General features: G+C 33.2%; 1 protein-coding gene across 1 annotated transcript; it reads left to right on the forward strand.

Moving 5' to 3' along the window:
• Positions 1-4,348: 4,348 nt before the first annotated feature.
• On the forward strand, positions 4,349-21,331 carry LOC147076821 (uncharacterized). The gene is made up of 6 exons (XM_085940934.1): positions 4,349-4,596; positions 10,235-10,387; positions 11,014-12,094; positions 13,019-13,125; positions 17,498-17,511; positions 21,238-21,331. The coding sequence occupies exons 1-6, from the start codon at positions 4,423-4,425 to the stop codon at positions 21,329-21,331; spliced, it is 1,623 nt and encodes a 540-aa protein (XP_085797060.1). The 5' UTR covers positions 4,349-4,422.
• The last annotated feature ends 188 nt before the right edge of the window (positions 21,332-21,519 follow it).

The following is a 21,519-nucleotide window of genomic DNA, read 5'->3' on the forward strand; positions in this document are numbered from 1 at the left end:
GAAATGACTTTAATGCTGATACAAAAAATCTGTAAATGTAGGTCAGCGATTTCCAAACTAGGAGGCGCGGAGTGAAGCAAAGGGAGGCGCGAAAAGTGTAACACAAATATTAATGTAGCCACAGATTTACAGTTTGCAAATGCATAGGTAGTTGATAAAACGGTCACTATTTATAAACTACATAAAAAAACAGTCCTTTAAAAAGTTATTTGCAAACCTGAAAATATGGGGACTGATTTAGTAATACTTAACTTCTATACTACTGTGAAGCGCGCTGGCTATCTCGTGAAAAAATGAAATAAAAGGGTCAAATTATAATGTTAAAATTTGAGGCAAATTTGCTTAGGAACAATAATTTTGTTGTTGAACTGGTCCATTTGGTTGAAATTTAAAAAAAAAAAGTGAATAAATCAATGCAAGGACCACTAATGCTAATGAATTCACTGATTTAAAAAGACAAAGTGAAGGCATTCATAAAAAATTGGAGCTTTGGAAATCAAAATTACAAAAAAAATAAGTCGCCATGTGGAAACACTTTTAAATGATTTCTGCGCCAGATATATTGAAGCAAGTTCTTGGTTAGTTTGCTAATGCACTTTTCACATTATTTTATTAATAGTAGCGCTGCTTTGCTGCAGAGCTGTTAAATATGTGGTTGTGCGTTGCAATTTGATGTGATACCTATATGATTACACTACATTAGAGCACCACACTACCCTTAATTTCAGCGATAGGTAGGTGGGCCCACCAAAGATCCTGGCATGGGGGCCCGCTTCAGGATATGGGGCCCATGATTGAATCCATTTGTCAATGAACGACGATGAATTTGGATTGACTACTCTTGAATTGATTGTGCTATTGTGTGTAGCACATTCATCTCATGAAAAACAAATTAATTTAAAAATAAATATAATATTTTTTTTTGATTTTTGTATTAGTACATTGTTGACTATTTAATAAGGTGTATATAAAAGTTAATGAAATAAAATGGGGGGAGGCGCCAAGATTAGATTTTTTTCAAAGGGAGGCGTAGTAACATAAAGTTTGGATACCACTGATGTAGGTACTTAATATTTTTTTTATATTCTTAATATAAAAATAACCAATTTACATAACAAATGCACGATTCTCACGATTAGAAAGTGGCATCAGAGTGGCTCAGATTAGCAAGACGTGAGTCTTATTCATCATCATCATTTCTCTGACATCATTAACAGGGAAAGGTGGCTCTGCCGCAAGACTATCATAATAATTACAGTAAGTACACGTTTGGGTACACGTACACGTCACAAATCCTACAAATCTTTAAGTTTTGCTGCTGACAGTTTAGGTGGATTATCGTATGCAGCAACTAAAATTGGCTCCATTGTCTACCGCCGACTTATATGTGCGTTCGTATGGCAATGGCTTTAAAATTTTGTGCGGCATAATTTAATTTATAAAAAAATTGTCAAGGGTACTTCCTTTCTCACTTGGACCACTTTGATATCCTTCCATATAACTTTATCACCATCTGTATTCACATTAAAATTCGTCCTCATTACAGGCGGCATCATGAAAAAGTTGAAGAATGGTGAGGTCGACAGCTCATGGATAGTGTATGGGTTGCCATTTGAATCACAGGAGTCCATTGGGCCGGACTATAAATTGAACCAGATTTCAGATGCCTCTTTTTCTGTTACTCAATAGTGGAATGCATAGAATCACCCTCGTTTTGTGTGTGACCCACAACCAAGTATTTGTGGGTAATAGTCGGTATGTCCAAGTTTCCTACAGCATATAGATACATGCTGGCAATTGCTTTACTCTTATTCTGACCAGTGCAATTGTAAAAAATATGTCTTTTCCACAAGGTACATACTATTTTCTTTTAGGTAAGTAAGCACATCAAAACGCAAGAACTGATTTCGTTGGCACCTCTATTAGCCAAAGCTTTATTCCAAAAATAGCATGCACATTTTTTGTTAATTATAAATTTATGTTAATTATGAATATTGTAAAATTAAAACAATTCAATTTTCTTTTTATAGTAAACGCCGTTACATGACCACAGGGAACTTGGAGTACGGCTTGTAGATCAAAGCATGCTTCTATTGAATCCACAGACTTGGGGGGAATGGTGTCATGGCATTTTTCATCACGAGCAATTTGCTTATTTTGTAAATGAGTTTGATACTCATTTTCCAGCTCCTTTTGCTTATCAGTGTCAACATTCTTAAACCCTTCACAGAGTGTGCACTGATCTTCCAAAACCTTGTCACGAGTGTTTCTTGTGAAAGTATCACCAATGTCTAATGTTTTCATAAAGAATGTCTTGCATATCTTTATCATGTTTCCGTCCCATGTCAATTGGTATGACAAATTTAGTTTTCGGTTTGGTACACCGTCCTTTATGCGTCTATATTTTGGCAAGACTTCAGAAGTATGGGTCACGATAAAATTGCGTTGTCTAATGCGTCAATTACATTGAGCTACTTTACGAGCTGTTTGTTGATGAATTTACAATCTGCCTGTAAATTCGCCAAGTGTCATCATCGACAAGCTAACAAGCAGATTGTAAACAATCTACCGAGAAAATTTGAAAGCCGGTCAACCGGGTCAACTTTACACGCTACACGCCGGCGTGTGGGCCTACTGCGTCAGCGCATTAGAGCCCTCCCGGTAATAAACAAACTACGTTCTGTCAAAATAGTCGCTAGCTTGTTGGCTTCTCAGCGAATGGAAAGTTTTGTGTGTCATCATTACAATCGCAGTAGCTGAATTGCCCCCTTTTAAATTCGCCAACAAACAGCTCGTAAAGTACCTAGCTCAATGTAATTGACGCATAACATGTTCTACCATTTCCCAAAACTTGGTACCTATTGATGACAAGTTGACATTAATGTGATAACTTAGTTTTACACTTTCGCTTACCTACAATAAATTATTATCATTGCAAGTGCCTTTGACACACTTAGTTTCAATGATCTTACCTAGGTAGGTACCTGAAATGGTTACATGCTGTTTACCAAAATAATTGACGTTCTTTTTCGCTTCCAGTTTTCAGGTACCTACCTAGACGATGTCGCTTGGGTGATAAAGTTGTATTTTGACTATTAATTGGCATCGATAAGTATATCGTGACTTTTAACCACTGTTGGAATCCGTTTCTTGATCACTTCTCCTACACACATACTCATCATCTGTGTTATTTGGTGAGAAATCTCCCGTGGTGTCATTCCTTTCAGAACATCTTGCTGTAATAAATTTTCTTTTTCTTTTTTTCAATAATGCTATTAGGTATTATCAATAGGGTTAATCGAGCAACATACAATATAATCTTGGCATGGATATCTCCATCTAATAAAAATGCATCCCTGTGACCATCAACAAAAAATCTATATATTTTAATTACCTACCTAATTAAAAATACAGTAACTAGGCACCTATTTTATTTTGTGATGTTACTTATATTTTATTTACTTTTTGAGAAGTGAAGTCTTTTCTTCCATTTAATTCCATATTCTGGCAAAGCTCTACCATGTATCGTCCTCTGGACACCATTTTACTCTGATAATAACGATGATATTGCAATATAAATGTAAATGAATTATACAGTTCCGTGTGCTAACCAACTGACAGTTTAGATAGGTACCTAGGTATTGTGTGCGATTTTTCAGTAACAGTTACTTCATATACTAAATACAACGAAACTGCACTTATGTTTCATTTGCACTCAACATAACCCATTGACTTGAATGAAAAAAGAACATTATATCGCGACATGTGCTGTTTTTTTTATTGTAAAAATTTAAAATTTGTTAAATATACTAAGCATCAAAAATGATAAGGAGTGACTAGCAGTAGTGGTGTTATTCCACTACAATCCTACGGAATTTTTTTCATTTAAAACAGTGAAACACAATTTGAGCACTTATAATATGTTCTTTTGAAATAGATGGGCGAATTATTAGGACTATTTTTCTACCTTTAATTAAATTTACTGAAATATTAATAAAGACACAGCTTCTTACCTGCGACTTAAATGTCTTGAGAGAATTATTGTAAACGAGAGACACATAATATATTAATAATTATTATACACTCTTCCACTCCGACTAAAAATGAAAAGTGTGGTCACTGTGATATTGTTACGAATTCTTCGGTACCAAATATACAAATAATTCAAAATGGAAGAATTAAAATAAAAATTAAAGATCATATTATTTGAAATACGTTAACGGGTTAACGCATAATATTATAATTATTTGTTTTAGCCGAAATTCTAAAATTTCTTTGACAAGTGGTGATAAAAAATGGTAACACTCTGTCGTATCATATTGTCTATGGTAGACAAATATAGTATTTTAGTCTATGGTCAGCAATATATGACACGTGGCGCTGTAAAGGTGTCAAAAGATTTTGTGTTAAATAGCGAATAAAATGGAAGTAAATACCGAACCAAACGATAAAGTGCCTGACGACGCGGCGGAGGAAATCAGAGCCGGTGCATACGAATGGATTGACATGAATAACTTCAAGAGCGTGGGTCGATTTGACGTGTCAGTCAAACAAGAAAATGTCGAGGACGACAGCATTAATGTCCACTGCAAGGAGGTGGGTAGATTTCTTATTTGTTTAGGCGTTGGTAGGTATTCATAATTGTTGACAAATTCAAAGTCGATTGCTGAACCAAATTGGGACGACTATTCTTCAAAATTACAACAATTGAAGACCTTGAATGAATACATCCACTTAGCCTCCGATGGCTTGTTCTGAGATATTCAGTGTTGGACTTTGCGTAATATTTTCTTGCTCTTTGTCATTATTCAGCTATTTAAGTAATAATAAAATACTTTTTTTCATGCTAATAAAAATGTCATAACCTTGAAAATAAACCTATGTCATAAGTTATTGTATCCGGCACAATATTTTTTGTTATGTTAACTTTTTTTAATAAAAAGCAGAAAGAATTGTCAACTGTTATACGAAATGGTGATAAATGAAGCCATAAATCCTTTTAAAGCATTAATATACTATAATTTCGAAATATATTTGGATGTTTGTATGTACCGTCGTGTCGGTTTTTCTTTATATAAATCCACAGGCGCAGTCGGATTTCGACAAAATTTGGAGGGTAGACATAGACCGATGAGCCGGAGTGCGTGGTGGGATCTCGAATTTCAGATTAATAATAATGATAAGGATAAGGTTTCCTATACCATTCATCCGATTGCGATGAAATTTTCGTCAGTTGTGCACACACCCGTGAAGATTTCTGAATTAGAAAAACCAACATATACTTCTTCTTCACTCTATCTTCTTTTATTCGTATGGTTTCTATACTATTCAACCCGTGAAGATTTCTGAATTAGAAAAACCAACATATACTTCTTCTTCACTCTATCTTCTTTTATTTGTATGGTTTCTATACTATTCATCCGAATGCAATAAAACTTTCGTCAGTGGCTGTGCCTACACCCACGAAGGTTTTTGTATTAGTACAACCATCTTCTTCTTCTTCTTCATTCTATCTTTTTCTATTCGTATGCGTTCCTATACCATTCATCCGATTGCAATGAAACGTTGTTGAGTTGTTGTTCGCACGTCCGCGAAGGTTTCTGAATTAGTACAACCATCTTCTTATTCTTCTATTCGTATGCGTTCCTATACCATCCATCCGATTGCAATGAAACTTTGGTCAGTTGTTGTGCGCACTCCCGCAAAGGTTTCTGATTTGGTGCAACTATTTTCTTCTTCTTCTATTTGTTTGCGATCCTATACCATTCATCCGATTGCGATGAATCTTTTGTCAGTTGTTGTGCGTACACCCGCGAGGGTTTCTAAATTAATACAACTATATTCTTCTTCCTTTCGTATGCATTCCTTTACGATTTATCCGATTGCAATGTTACTTTGGTGAGTTGTTGTGCGCACACCCGCATAGGTATAAATATTTTAAAAAACATCGATTTTTATAAAAAATATAAATGTGTTTAACTTGAAATCATTTTATTTATAGTTTTAATGATGTTTTTTAATATATATATATATATGCTGGGGACGCAGTGCTGCCAAATTTTCTAATGAATTCAATAAAATTCAAAAAGGCTCAGCGAGACTCACCCTATGTGCAATTTTCAGCTCCGACAGATTGCATATAGATTATCTGATGATTTGGCGTAAATATTTCCATCGCATTTCCGTGTTTTTTTAATTCAATGCTTAAATTTTTAAATTATTTAAATTATTCTACGAATTAAATTTGGAATTTTTAATTTTCAAATATTAAACCATTCCACTCCCGGGCAGCGCCGGGTGATACTGCTAGTCTTAAATAACGTTTAAAACAATCATACATTCTTTTAGTTTATACACTGAAATAAAATTTAATCGTTTTCGAGAAATGTTTTATATTTTTCATAGATTTTGTATTATTACATCACTTAGCTAGGAATTGTATTTTATCAATAAAACATTTTTATTACCAATACTAATTTTTAAATACGCATCGAATTTTATGTGAGCATTTGTTTGGACAGCACTTTTGACATAGACAGAAGATTTTCCATTTTTTTTTACCAGTAGTTTCTTTATACGATACACCAGAATATCTTTTCTTCTGCTAGTATCGTGGTAAAAAATGACAGTGATTATGTGTGTGTTCGCGCGCGAATTCAAATTCGAGCGAGCCACTATCGAATCTCAATTTGCGAAATTAGCACATCTAACGGAGCATTTGATATTATTTTTATTTTCTCACTGCTCCGCGGGCCACAAGTTGACAAACTGCAGGTCACGAGTTGGCCACCCATGACTTAAGGTGATTTAAGTTAATCTTCCATCAAGGTCTTCAATTACCATTATTCTGGTGCTGGGCAAAAACAAAAATGGTTTATTTATACTGTGGTTTTTCCTTCGAATTAACGATATCAGTATTGCAAAGATAAATATGTAGGTACCTATTCGCACACAGTCATTACATTCTGATATTAATATACTTTACTAAAAAAGAACATGTTCAGTGACACAGAGCATCGTATTGACCATAGAAAGTTTAGTATTATTTTTATGAACGTGGGGATTCGCCAATTTATATTAATATTTTTGATATTTCAATGAGGGGCTACTCAAAAAAATATTAAAATACCTAAAAATCGTATGACGTCGTAGGTCCCAGGTTCGAATCCTATTTCTGGCAAGTATACATATTGTTTTTCAATTTGTGTATGAGTCAGAGTATGGTCCTAATAGGTTGAGCAAGTGGCTGACATCCATTTCTCGTAAAAACAAAATCTGTTGTTACAAACCTTCACTCTGTGGAGGCCCATATGATCTTATTAGGATCGGACATGGTTGAATATAAAGAATCTTAAGCCTAGTCATGAGCAATCGTCGACTTCCAATAGCATTAACCCGAAACAATTCAGCTACCGACTCAGTCGTGTAGACGCTTGATTTGATTCATAATAAATATTATGCTCAGTTGCTAGTATGAACAATTACAAATAAAGCAACAAATTTAATGACATTATTAAAATAATCAATATATCAAACTGCTTTCATTATAGAAACGTCAAATTTGTGTTGTGATAACGATTCAAAGTTGACTTTTTACGATCAAGGGCGATCGTGGTAGACCAATTTGTCAATGGAATTGGAGTTTGTTTAACACAAGAAAACGTGTTCACCTCCAGCGAATAGCTATTAATTGGTCATGATCACCTTTGTTTATTTATAATGTCAAACTCAATCCACTGCCACTTTTTTACAACTCATTTAAAAAATACTTAAATATAATTGCGATAAATATATTCATATAATAGGCATTGGACCTGTCAAAGCAAACTATGAGAATGATTGTTTATCAGCCAGTTGACTTCAACCACTGCCACTAAAAATATATAATCAATTAAGTTTACGAAATCATTCAGTATTCATATTAACATTATTAATTACTTGTACAATATATAAATACCTAAATATATGTGAATCTTATTGGACTGGGAAAAATTATTACAATTACCAATACAATTTCCCATTGGCCTCGTTAGCAGTTTGAATAAAAACATGTAACTAAGAGTGGATATAAAATATGAGTAAATACCTTGGTTAAACTAAAATACATGACGTTGTATTTAAAGCTCTGATTTTTCGTAAATTTAAAATTTTTTGATTTTGAAAAAATTTTAAGCAAATCATAATCCATCCAGTCCGAAAAAGCAAGGGCATGATTTGTAATAAATTAAATTTTAAAAAAAAGTTAATGCAAAAGATTTACGAATGTAGCATTCTTTGTTAAATATCCACCATAACACCAGAAGTGTAGGTACCTTAATATTTGAAAAGAATATAAAAATATTCACATCGTGTGGACATGTGGAAAAATTTATTCTAACAGGTTTCTAATGTTGACATTGTTATATTATTAGAAAAAAAATCAAATATTTATCCCATTGGATCTAAAATAACAAAAAGGTTTAAAATGCATGCAATGATTTTGCATAGGGAAGTATATTGATATTAGAATTGTTTGAGACAAACACAATTTATCCAACCCGATAAAATGTATGTATACAATTAAACAATAAAAATGTGAACGGCCCCGATTGCATTATAAAATGTCAAAACTGTAAACGTGTCAAATGTAAACGGTACGTTTTTCGGACAATAATGGTTGCCACCCTACAAAATTCATTCGGAATTTATACGAACTAGAACGCCTTCCCCTGATATTTTATGAACCGGTGCTGTGCTCTAGTGCGTTTTTGTCAATTCCGAGCGCTAATTATGCTCAAAAGTTTAACCAATGTGAGCGAATAGTGTAAAAGATAATCAGAAAATTACGACCAGCGTCATCATAACACGGTGAGGTGCATGTCAGACATAACAACAACAAGACATAAAAAACATATTTGTGAAACATAAAATCATACGTGTAAAACCTATGAAAGATTACCGGGCCGGAATGTCTCTCGTTGAGTATAAAATCACTTGATTATAATCGTGTTGAAAGGGAAAGATCATTCGTGTGCATGAATACTCGGTATTATGTATTGTATTTTTGTCAATTGAGTATAATTTTTAGATAAATAGTAGGCAGTGTTTATTAATGATATGTTTATGTTACCTAACAATCGATGAAAATTAATATATCATAATAATAATATTGTATCTCAATAAAATATAATAATTAAATATTAAACAATTGAAATATAGCATTTTTTGACAAACATGAACTTTTTTACTTTGCATAATAAACTGATTTTTATCAATTAATACGCTTTTGGAATAAAGAAGGTACATCTAGACATCATTATCCATTATTTTCATTGGCAAACTGATCAGTCTATATTTATAATGATAAATTTACTCTTAGTGATCTGACCACAACAAAGGCACATGAAATGTTTTTTTCCCCATAAAAAAATGACTTGACTACAAAAAGATTATTTTCAGAAATATGAAATGGAAATATAATATAATATTTTCATGTGAATGTCCTATTATGCAATATACAAATAAAAATCATTTAAAAATCGATTTACTCAACACGATACAGATGTGACGTAGAATGATATTTGCTTGCGGTCTTCACATTTAAACGGATTGTCCCGTTGGCAACTATCGTACCGTGTGAAACGAGCTTCGCTGTTTTCGCGACAATGCAGCCAGCTGACGTCTTATGATTACGCATGGAGAGAAAAATGGTTTCTGCACATTTTAATTATTAGTCTCGACTGCTGTCAAATAATTATTAATGTGTGCTTGCGTAATAAATAAATTATTTTCCAATGTCATATTTTTAGTTTTTGTGTACCTACATTAGTTTTTATTTTAAAATGGCACCATTTGCTGTAGAAAACATAAAAAACATTGTAATACTTATGATGAACGTCTTCATATTAAACATAGCAGTACCCGTACCTAATCGAAAATTAAAACTAGGTACAATGCGTTTCAAAAACTAAAAAGTACGAAAGAACATTCAACATAAAACAATATGAACAAAATTCGTTGCTATGTGGATGTGACCAATTAAACGCACTATTCTATTTTCCATGTCTCATGATTGACAAACGTGATTGAAAAAAATGTGTATATGAAAAACAGAAGAATGAATTTCTCATAAAAATGAACAATAATATAATATATACGTACTTTCATATTATAAAAAAGTGAAATCCTAGTAAATAACTTACCTGTCGCCACTGGTGTAACTGTTTCATTTTATTAATAATATTTTTATTTTCAGAAGCGTGAATACGGTCTGATCAATATAAATTCTGAGAACGATAATGAGGAAATCGTCATCAAAGAAGAATTTGTTGAACACGAAATCCGCCATATCAATAATGATAGTCCCCAACCTTGCTGCTCCGATCCACAATACAGGCCACTAGATCAGGTACATTATTTATGAAGGTTGTTTTTTAAGGTGTTTTAATTCGTCAAATCGTCGTGTCGCACATATTGTAAACCAGTTTAAACCAAATCACCTCCACCTGAATGTCAAACATAATTCCAAAAAAATATCATTGAATATGGTTCGGTAACGACTCCATTTACCGAACCGCGAGCTTCGGCCTAATTTTTGAAGAGATTTATTCTGATCATGCCATCAGCGTGGAAAGCGAACCGAACGCTTATTTTTGTGTAGTTATGCATGCAATAGAGCATGTAGGGCCACTTATCGATTGGTCTTACTTCATAGTCGGCAATTTTCCTTATTGACAGACCATTAAACCAGAAATTAGCCTCCTCTGCTGAACGTAATTTTGCGATAGAATACGCAAGATGTGAAAATCTACGACTGATAATTTGGTAGCATTAGCGTGAGTATTCATGATGATACGAATCGTAAATATCAAAAAATGAGCGCAGTATCACAGTTAACCTATTATTTATGACAATTAGCTGTCAAAACACAAAGTACCTATTTATGCAGTATCTATGCAATGTTAGAGATCACAATCATATTTTATGTATTTTAAAGTTATTAAACTGTATATACCAACATTATTCTCTTTGTAGATTTCCAACCAGCCATGTTTAACGGAACATCACAATTATCCAGTCGACATCGTTACAAAAGGTGCGGTTGACAATTACTTGCTAAAGAACAAAATACCACGTGCATCAAATAAAATCGAAAATATGACGATACAGCATTCAGAGATAACAATAGATGAATCAAACATCAAACGGGAGGTTCAAACATTATACTTGCCAAAGGTGGTTCGAATAATCTTGAGTAGAGTTACATATTTCACACGTAACTTTATTTGCAATGATTGTTTTGGAGTGTTTGAATCTGAAAATCATTTAAATAGACACTGCACTAAATGCACGAAGTCTCGGCATCATGACTCATACAAGACGATTAGTGGTAAATCCAATTTTCGTTCATATAAAACGTCGAAGCGTAGTATTCACAAAATTGATAAAAAACTATACCAATGCGATGTTTGTCTTAAAAACTATCGTCATATTAGTGGGCTCAATAGACATAAAATTACACATACTGGTAAAAGACCACACCAGTGCGATGTGTGTCCCAAAGATTTTTTTCAAGCTAGTCATTTGAAAAAACATAAAATGACACATACTAGTAAAAAACCACATCAATGCGATGTGTGTCATAAAACCTTTCATGAAATTGGTGAACTCAAAATACATGAAATTACACATACTGGTGAAAAACCATACCAATGCGAAGTATGTCTTAAAAAATTTAATCTAATTGGTGTACTCAAGAAACATAAAATTATACATACTGGTAATAAGCCACACCAATGTGATGTGTGTCTTAAAAAGTTCTATCAAAAAATTAGTCTTAAAATACATAAAGTGACACATTCTGGTGAAAAACCACACCAATGCGATGTGTGTTTCAAAAATTTTCTGCAAGTTAGTCATTTGAAAATGCATAAAATGACACATACTGGTGAAAAACCACACCAATGCGATGTGTGTCTTAAAAACTTTTATCGAATTGATGCACTCAAAAGTCATAAAATGACACATACTGGTGAAAAACCATATCAATGCGATGTGTGTTTTAAAAATTTTCTGCACAAAAGTGTACTCAAAAGACATAAAATGACACATACTGGTGAAAAACCACACCAATGCGACGTGTGTTTCAAAAAATTTTTGCAAGCTGCTGAGTTGAAGAAACATAAAATGAGTCATACTGGGGAAAAACCACATCAATGCGATGTGTGTCTTAAAAACTTTCTTCAAATTAGTGGACTCAAAATACATAAAATGACACATACTGGCGAGAAACCACATCAATGTGATGTGTGTTTTAAAAACTTTGATCAAATTGGTAAACTCAAAATACATAAAATGAGACATACTGGTGAAAAACCACACCAATGCGATGTATGTTTTAAAAAGTTTTATCAAATTGTTAGTCTTAAAACACATAAAATGAGGCATACTGACAAAAAACCACATCAATGCGATGTGTGTCTTAAAAACTTTCATCAAATTCGTGAACTTAAATTACATAAAATGACACATACTGGTGAAAAACCACACCAATGCGATGTATGTTTCAAAAACTTTTATCAAATTGGTGAACTCACAAGACATAAAATAACACATACTGATGACAAACCACACCAATGTAATGTATGTTTAAAAAAATTTTGTCGAATAAGTCATCTTAAAACACATAAAATGAGACATACTGGTGAAAAACTACACCAATGCGATGTGTGTCTTAAAAAATTCTATCTGAAAAGTTGTCTTAAAATACATAAAATGACACATAGTGGTGTAAAATCACACCAATGCGATGTGTGTTTCAAAAAATTTCGGCAAGTTAGTAATTTGAAAAGACATAAAATTACACATACTGGTAAAAAACCACACCAATGCGATGTATGTTCAAAAAACTTTTATCAAATTGGTGAACTCAAAATACATAAAATGAGACATACTGGTAAAAAACCACACCAATGCGATGTATGTTTTAAAAACTTTTATCAAATTAATAGTCTTAACACACATAAAATGACACATACAGGAGAAAAACCACATCAATGCAATGTGTGTTTTAAAAACTTTCTGCTTAAAAGTGTACTAAAAAGACATAAAATGACACATACTGGTGAAAAACCGCACCAATGCGATGTGTGTTTCAAAAGTTTTCTGCAAGTTTTTCATTTGAAGAAACATAAAATGAGTCATACTGGGGAAAAACCACATAAATGCGATGTGTGTTTTAAATTCTTTTTGCAAATTAGTAACCTTAAAAGGCATAAAATGACACATACTGGTGAACAACCATATCAATGCGATGTCTGTTTTAAAAGATTTCGGCAAATTGGTAATCTCAAAATTCATCGGTGTTCTCAAAAAACATAAAATCGTTCGCACCACCTAAAAAACTATACTTATGTGATGTGTGTTTTAAAAAGAATATTAATTTATAATCTAAAATGACACTTACACGTACATACCATAGAAACTATAACTATGCGTCGTTTGTTTATATATACATGTAAATTAAGATTGATTGATGATAAGTCTGCATAGCCACACTACATTATGAGAACAATACAATGGAAACTGGCCGACAACGATTGGTCCTACCTTTGCTGCCCCCTCTCTCACCCGCTGCTCTCAGTGGATGTCTCATTGTTCTATTATCTATAGAGCATCTGTGCTGACGTGTTTACTCGTGCATACACGAATAAATCAGAAAGTTGTCCAATGCGTGAGCAGGCTACGTTCAGCTTTCCATGTGAGATGCATGGATTTTCCAAATTTGGTATAGGATAACGTATATGAATAGAAGAACATAGAATCGAAGACGAAAATGGTTGTACTAATTCAGAAACCTTTGCGGGTGTGCGCACAACTGACATAAGTTTCATCGCAATCGAATGAATGATATAAGAACGCATACGAATAAAAGAAAATATTATGAAGAAGCTGTTTTTTCTAATTCAGTAACCTTCGCGGGTGTGCACACAACAACTTACCAAAGTTTCATTTCAATAGATGAAGATAGAATAAAATAAGAAGATGGTTGTATTATTCAGAAACCCTCGCGGGTGTGAGCACAACAACTGACGAAAGTTTCATCGCTATCAGATGAATGGCATAGGAACCATACTAATTAAAGAAAATAGAATGAAGAAGATGGTTTTTCTAATTCAGTAACCTTCGCGGGTGTGCACACAATAACTTACCAAAGTTTCATCGCAATCGGATGAATGGTATAGGAATGCATACGGGACAGACAGACTGACAAACAAACATTTTTATTATATATATATATATATTGTAAGTGACGATCAAGGTAAGTATACCTCTGCTTATAATATCATAATATAGAAGGACGCTTGCTTAAATGGTGACAGTTATAGATATAGTTATACATAACGTAAGAAAACATACGTTAATATTAATTGCATTAATAATATAAAACAAAGAAAAATGTTCATATAACTAGATTATAATATCGAGATAAGACTAACAAAATTCCATCTGAATGTAGTGATCATATCTAATCCATGACATTGAAAAACACTATCTATATGCATCTCATTTAACTCCATAAGAAACACTTAGACAAAACAGGCGAGGTAGAGTGTAAAATTGTTCATCAAAATAAAACGCGCCATGATAAGAAAAACTTCATTATAAAATATTATAAAATTCCCATTATTATAAAATTTATTTTTAATAATATTTTATAATGCTTTAGTTTGTATAAATACTATGAAAAGTAAACATATGCCAACATAATTAGATTAAGGTAATTTTAAGCTATCATTGTAGTACTTATAAAAATATTGTATACTTAAATCCACACAGGTAAAAATCAACTTTTAAAATAGAAACTTCGACTGATTGATAAGACGACAACATCCATGAATGAAATTGCGAATTCAGTCAACGCAGGTATTGTAAATTTTTAGCTCGTAAATATTATGCAGACCACACACAATATTTACCTAAAGCAGAGTCACACCTATAATTAATAAATTAAAATTTCGTACTACAAGGCAACAACAAAATTTTTAAACCTATAGAATATTCGCCTAGTTCCCTAACAACGATATGTACAGAGGTGGTCACTGTTATCTGGTATAAAATATACAGGTTTCTACCTCCTAGGCTTTAAGCAGAATAATAAAAAATAAATAAAATATAAAGCCTTTTTATTTCTTACAAACGAAAGTAAACGACAGTTAAATTACTATATCTAATGAATATATATATAACCTATGAATATATTTATTATGTATATATATATATATATATCTATCTATAATTGAAGATCTTGGCATAAAAACATCAAATGTCCACTTTTTCCATTTTCATTTTATTGCATTTCTATATTCCCTGTGTATGATTACACACAACTGTGCAAAGATATATTTAAAAAAAAAATCATAAGTCCCTCAAATCTGCTCTCCAAAATATGCCACTGTTCTAAAAACCGCAATAGTCCAGGCATTTTTGTGTGAAAACAGCAAAGGTCCAGTAGTTCTACACTTTTATCACCAGGCGGCGTTAGTAACATTCCATACAATTTAGGGTCTGGAGCTGTCAAATTATCCTTGATTCGTTTAATTATTGCTTTTTATAACGTTTTCTTATGATTGTTTTTATATTTTATCATGGATATTACTAGCAAAGACATCTGAAACGTCTCGAAGGAGAAAAATTAACAAAACCATGCAACGTTTTTACCAAATAACGGTGAGTTTCATTATTGTTCAGTTGGATGCAATAAGGAAAATTCTGGGCCCTTCATTATAAAATCTAAAGTGATCGGAGAAAAAGATTTTTTTAATATGAAATATAGGTTAAAACTTAGGCATTTACTGTAAAAATTTGTAGGCTAGTTAAAATGTACAAAATAGACCAGGCTAGTAAGGGAGAAGTGCTTTGCGAACATTTCAGTTTCTCTCTAGGCTGTGGTATAGATGCAATGTAGTGAATAAAAATCAAATTCAAGTCACGATTGCATTTAAAACAACATATGGTGGATTAGTTCCATTGCAAGCAGCTAAATAAAAAAATATTTTTAAATTAGCTAAATATTTACAAATAAATAAATACGGCATCTCATATGGAAATCTCTTTGTAAGACGCTTCAATTTTTTTTTGTATTAACAGTACCTACTTAACTTTAACTAAACTTTACAGTAGCTTTCAATTTACTGTACAGATATCGTCAACAGCGGGGAAGAATATAATATATACATTTTGATTCCTACCGGATTTCTTCATAAACTTGTATTCTGCGGTCCAAGGAGAAATATTAGTATTCTTATCATTAGTCAAAACTTCTTTTTTTGTCTTCCTTCTCCTCTCTCCTCCGTCTCGATTTTTCAAATCAGTATATCCCTTGTAGTATTCCCGTGTTAATAAATAATCGTATAACCCCTACTACGCAAGAGTGAAATAAATAACAAATGATCCGTGCAACTTAATACATAGTGAATACCACAAGGTACCTAATTAAATCAGCCCCAAAAAAAAGTCGGTGTAGTGCCTAATCTAAGACCTCTTTAATGTAATTGTAATAAGACCCATGCTTGTCCATGCTTTAGTGTAATAAAACATAATTCTGCGCGGAATTATAAAATATACATCTGCTTTATCAATTCTTAATTTGTGCCCGTTATATTATTTCTCTCACTCACCAATACATCGAAGTACCTACTCGAATGAAAGGATTCCACAACACACACGTGAGCTCTTCGTCTTCTAGGTATTAGAACCTACTTCTGTATCTGGCATTAAAATAATATGGAATTAGAAGCATTCTGCATTCTTTCAAAATATTATGGTACCTACCTACTTACGTTGTTAATTATAAGATAATTGTAATAAATAAGGCAAAAGTCTCAAACACAGTGAACACATTGGTAACATCAAGATTGTCATACGGTGATTGGTATAAAAATTATAATAATAATATTATACAGAGATTATTACATATTATTATTATCTAAATCCATTTTCATTTATGTCATTTATTCTTATTCCGTTTTGACATTTCATAACAAAAGTGAAGTTAGTCATAATATAACTGTATGTGTTGCCACAAAATGCCATATGGAAATGTTGACTGGGAATACTATCCTGTCGTACAGTATTATAAAATAAATGTGATAAAATAACTGATAATACATTATTTTAAGTTCATAATAATTATTCATTAAAAATTATTAAATTTATACGGTACCGTTTGCACATTTTCAGACACATTCACAATTTCAAAATTTTTAATTAATGATCGGGGTATAAAATTTTATGAGTTTGCCATTATATGGACGCCATGACACATTGTGACGTCACATATTTAGCTTATAAAGTATTTGGGAATCTCATGCATACGACCCTAAAAACAATTGGAAGTATAGGTTGGCAATGAAGTTATATTCTCCCATCCAGAACAAAACAGCCTTAACTGCAAATTCATAGTTTTGAGAAAATCGCGATTGAAGTTATTCAACCATTTAAAATTTTCTCTTTTCAGATCAAATATTTCAGGTATGAAGATATTTTTTTGTTTCCACAGTAAAATGTGCTTCAAACTAATTTCAGCAAAAAAATCTGAAAATATATTTTTAAAGCCTTATTTTAGCACTTGCAATGCAAATATTTACAATGAAAAGTGGTGTTTATTTTTATAAAAAAAAATATACATTGAAATGACTTAAATGCTAATACAAAAAATATGTTAATGTAGGTCAGCGATTTCCAAACTGGGAGGCGCGGAGTCAAGCAAAGGTGGCGCGAAAAGTGTAACACAAATATTAATGTAGCTACAGATATACAGTTTGCAAATGCATAGTTTATAAAACGGCCGCTAGTAAAGTTATAAACTACATAAAAAAACAGTCATTTATAAGGTTATTTGCAAACCTGAAAATATATCTGATAATAATATGGGGACTGATTTTATAATACTTCACATCTATACTATTGTGTGGCGCGCTGGCTATCTCGTGAAAAAATGAAATAAAAGGGTCAAATTTGATTAGGGACAACAATTTAGTTGTTGAACTTGTCCATTTGGTTGAAATTTAAAAAAAAAGTGAATAAATCAATGCAAGGATCACTAATGCTAATGCATTCGTTGATTTTAAAAGAAAAAGTGTAGGCATTCATAAAAAATTGGGGAGGCGCCAAGATTAGATTATTTTCAAAGGGAGGCGTAGTAACATAAAGTTTGGAAACCACTGATGTAGGCAATTAATATTTTTCTTTATATTCTTAATATAAAAAAAACCAATTTACATAACAAATGCACTCACGATTAGTAAGTGGGTGGCATCAGAGTGGCTCAGATTAGTAAGTGATTCTTATTCATCATTATCATTTCTCTGACATCATTAACAGGGAAAGGTGACTCTGCCGCAAGACTATCGTAATAATTACAGTAAGTACGCGTTTGGGTACACGAAAACGTCACAAATTCTACAAATCTTTCAGTTGTGCCGCTGACAGTTTAGGTGGATTATCGTATGCAACAACTAAAATTGGCTCCATTGTCTACCGCCGACTTATGTGCGTTCGTATGTTTAGGCTTCAAAATTTTGTGCGGCATAATTTATTTAATAAAAAAATGTCAAAGGTGTTTACTTTCTCACTTGGATCACTTTGATATCCTTCCATATAACTTTATCACCATCTGTATTCACATTAAAATTCGTCCCCATTGCAGGTGACATCGTGAAAAAGTTGAAGAATGATGAGGTCGACAGCTCATGGACAGTATATGGGTTGCTATTCTTTTTTGCCATTTGAATCACAGAATTGGGCGGGAATATAAATTGGACCAGATTTCAGATGCTTCTTTTTCTGTTGCTCAATAGTGGGATACATAGAATCACCCTCGTTTTGTCTGTGACCCACAACCAAGAATTCGTGGGTAATAGTCATTATGTCCAAGTTTCCTACAGCATATAGATACATGCTGGCAATTATTGCTTTATTCTTATTCTGACCAGTGCAATTGTCAGAATAGAAAATCATGTCTTTGCCACTACTATTTTCTTTTAGGTAAGTACAACCAAACGCAAAAACTGATTTTGATGGCACCTCTATTAGCCAAAGCTTCATTCCAAAAATAGCATTCACCCTTTTTGTTAATTATATGGAATATTGTAAAATTAAAACAATTAAATTTTCTTTTATATGAAAACTCCGTTACATCACCACAGGGAATTTGGCGTACGGCTTGTAGATCAAAGCATGCTAGGTGCTATTGAATCCATAGACTTGGCGGCAATGGTGTCACGGGATTTTTCATCACCAGCCATTTGCTTATTTTGTAAATGAGTTTGATACTCATTTTCCAACTCCTTTTGCTTATCAGTGTCAGCATTCTTAAACCCTTCACAAAGTATGCACTGATCTTTCTCTGGTGAGAAAAATGACAGGATAAATTCCTCGTTAAATATTATTGCATAAGTGCAATGCTTTGTAATGACACGGTTTTCAGCTCTTTGCTTATCCTTATACATCCTATAAATTTCTGCTAGCGTTAAACTTCCATCCATGAATTGCTTGGAAGTGTTAGCCCTTGTGTAGTGAGAATCTATATGCGGAAACGAATTTATATACTCCCTTAATATGGCAGATCTTATATCTGGGGGAAGTTTTTTGAATGAATTTGGTGAACGCCTTGCTTTTCAGCGTCCAATATTCCCGTTTGAACCAAAACCTTGTCACAAGGGTTTCTTATGAAAGTATCACCAATGAATGTCTAATGTATTCATAAAGAATGTCTTGCATACTTTTATCATGTTACCGTCCCATGTCAATTGGTATAACAAAATTGGTTTTCGGTTGGGCATACCTTCCTTTATGCGACAGGACTATATGGGAAACAAATACCAACACGTACCTACGTTTATTTCCATAGAGGAGAAGATTGCTTCTGGATTTAAAGCATCCAAGGATCGTCTAACTATTCTTCTTTCAACTCATTGAAGAAACTGATGGATGTGAAAGGGTTTGGTGGAAACAATTTAATATTATGAAAGCTATCAGAAATATTGACGACGTGTGGAATGAAGTCTCCCAGTCGTGTATGAAGGGTGTTTGGAAAAGGTTGTTCAGTGAAATTGCTGAAGTTCACTGCAATAATGAAAATGATATTCAAAATATTATCATCGAAGAGATTAGTCTTATGGATCCGGAGGCATCAAAGGTGTTAATGTAGATTGTAGATGATATTCAGACTAACTTGACTGTTAAAATCACACGGCGAACCCATAACTAATGAAGAGCTGCAGGAAATGGACTGTCATACGTCCCTAGAAAATGACGTCTCTGAACCTGTTCCCGTGCGAGAGTTAAGTGTTAAAACCATTGAAAAGGCCCTTTCTCTCCACAATCAATGCATCAGTTGTTAGAGGAGAACGACGAAGATTACGAGCAAGTGAGTACTGGAAAACGTGGCTGTAAAGCAGTGCTCCGCAACCTTTTCTCACCCACGGCACACCAAAGGTCTTCCCAGAATTCCTCGGCACACCACAGATAAAACAATTTATACACCAAAACATAAACCCTACATCCTAAAGAGGGACCCCAGACCAGGATCTTTGGCGGCCCCTGACACGGCCATAAAAATGTACGCCTTCAGCTGACATTCTTTTCGAAAATTTTGTGGCGTCACAACTTTTCAGTCCGACCTTAAATGTCGATTTTTGTTTGAAAATACGTGGCCTACCTCTAAACAAAGCTATAACAATTATGTTATGAGTCCCATAGTACAGTCTGAGTAGCTCACAGCCACTCAGAGTGAACTATGGATGATTTCTTTCAGATAGACCAAACGGTCTTGTAAGTAAAATGTAAGTAATTAAGAAGTCTAGAGTTTAAGGTTAAACATAAACCATTTCATGTAAATAATTTATGCGATATCAATAGCTAAATGCTGTAAAGTAACGCTAATTTATAACTATAATCTTCTTTGCATTATATAAAATCATTTTACGTACATATACGTAATATTTTGAATCCGCGCGAGAGAGGATAAAAATAATCAATAACGTAATTGATCTATTTTGGGCAATGTAAAATCTTTAGTGGAATGATGACATTTTTATAGCATTCAATTGGACGAATACGAAGACACTTTTGACCAATGGGCATCAGTATAAAATTAAACAAGAATGTCATCATTTAACTGGACTATGATTCGCCAGAAATGTTGTCATTTTTCCGATAGCGTCCAGAATCTTGATTTAAAATTTTTAATTTTAGAGTGGGAAAGAATAAGCCGCAGGGGAATGACGTGCCGTTCGTCTGCGGGGAAAAAGTTGAAAATATTCACTCGGGAAGAAAAGTCGAGATTTAATCGCGTAATCGAATGTGCATCGATGCATTTATTTGTTTTCTGTGAGAAAGCCCTTGCCACGATTAGAGTTCGAAAGGCATTTAAAGTAAATATATCGTAATTGTGACGATTATCCCGCGTTCGATGTAAACAATTGCATCATCTTACGATGACATCACTCATCATCAGCCGCGCATGACAACCGGTTT

Source organism: Rhyacophila brunnea, unplaced genomic scaffold, assembly GCF_057557595.1.
Source record: "Rhyacophila brunnea isolate RB1 unplaced genomic scaffold, BYU_Rbru_1.0 scaffold_13, whole genome shotgun sequence".
NCBI lineage: Eukaryota > Metazoa > Arthropoda > Insecta > Trichoptera > Rhyacophilidae > Rhyacophila > Rhyacophila brunnea.

Excerpts from the sequence above, each read along its gene's own strand:
- LOC147076821 (XM_085940934.1), top strand. The coding sequence starts at position 4,423 with ATGGAAGTAAATACCGAACCAAACGATAAAGTGCCTGACGACGCGGCG. Across the intron at positions 10,388-11,013 it reads AATACAGGCCACTAGATCAG|ATTTCCAACCAGCCATGTTT; the intron begins GTACATTATTTA and ends TTCTCTTTGTAG. Across the intron at positions 12,095-13,018 it reads ACATAAAATGACACATACTG|GAGAAAAACCACATCAATGC; the intron begins GTGAAAAACCAC and ends TGACACATACAG.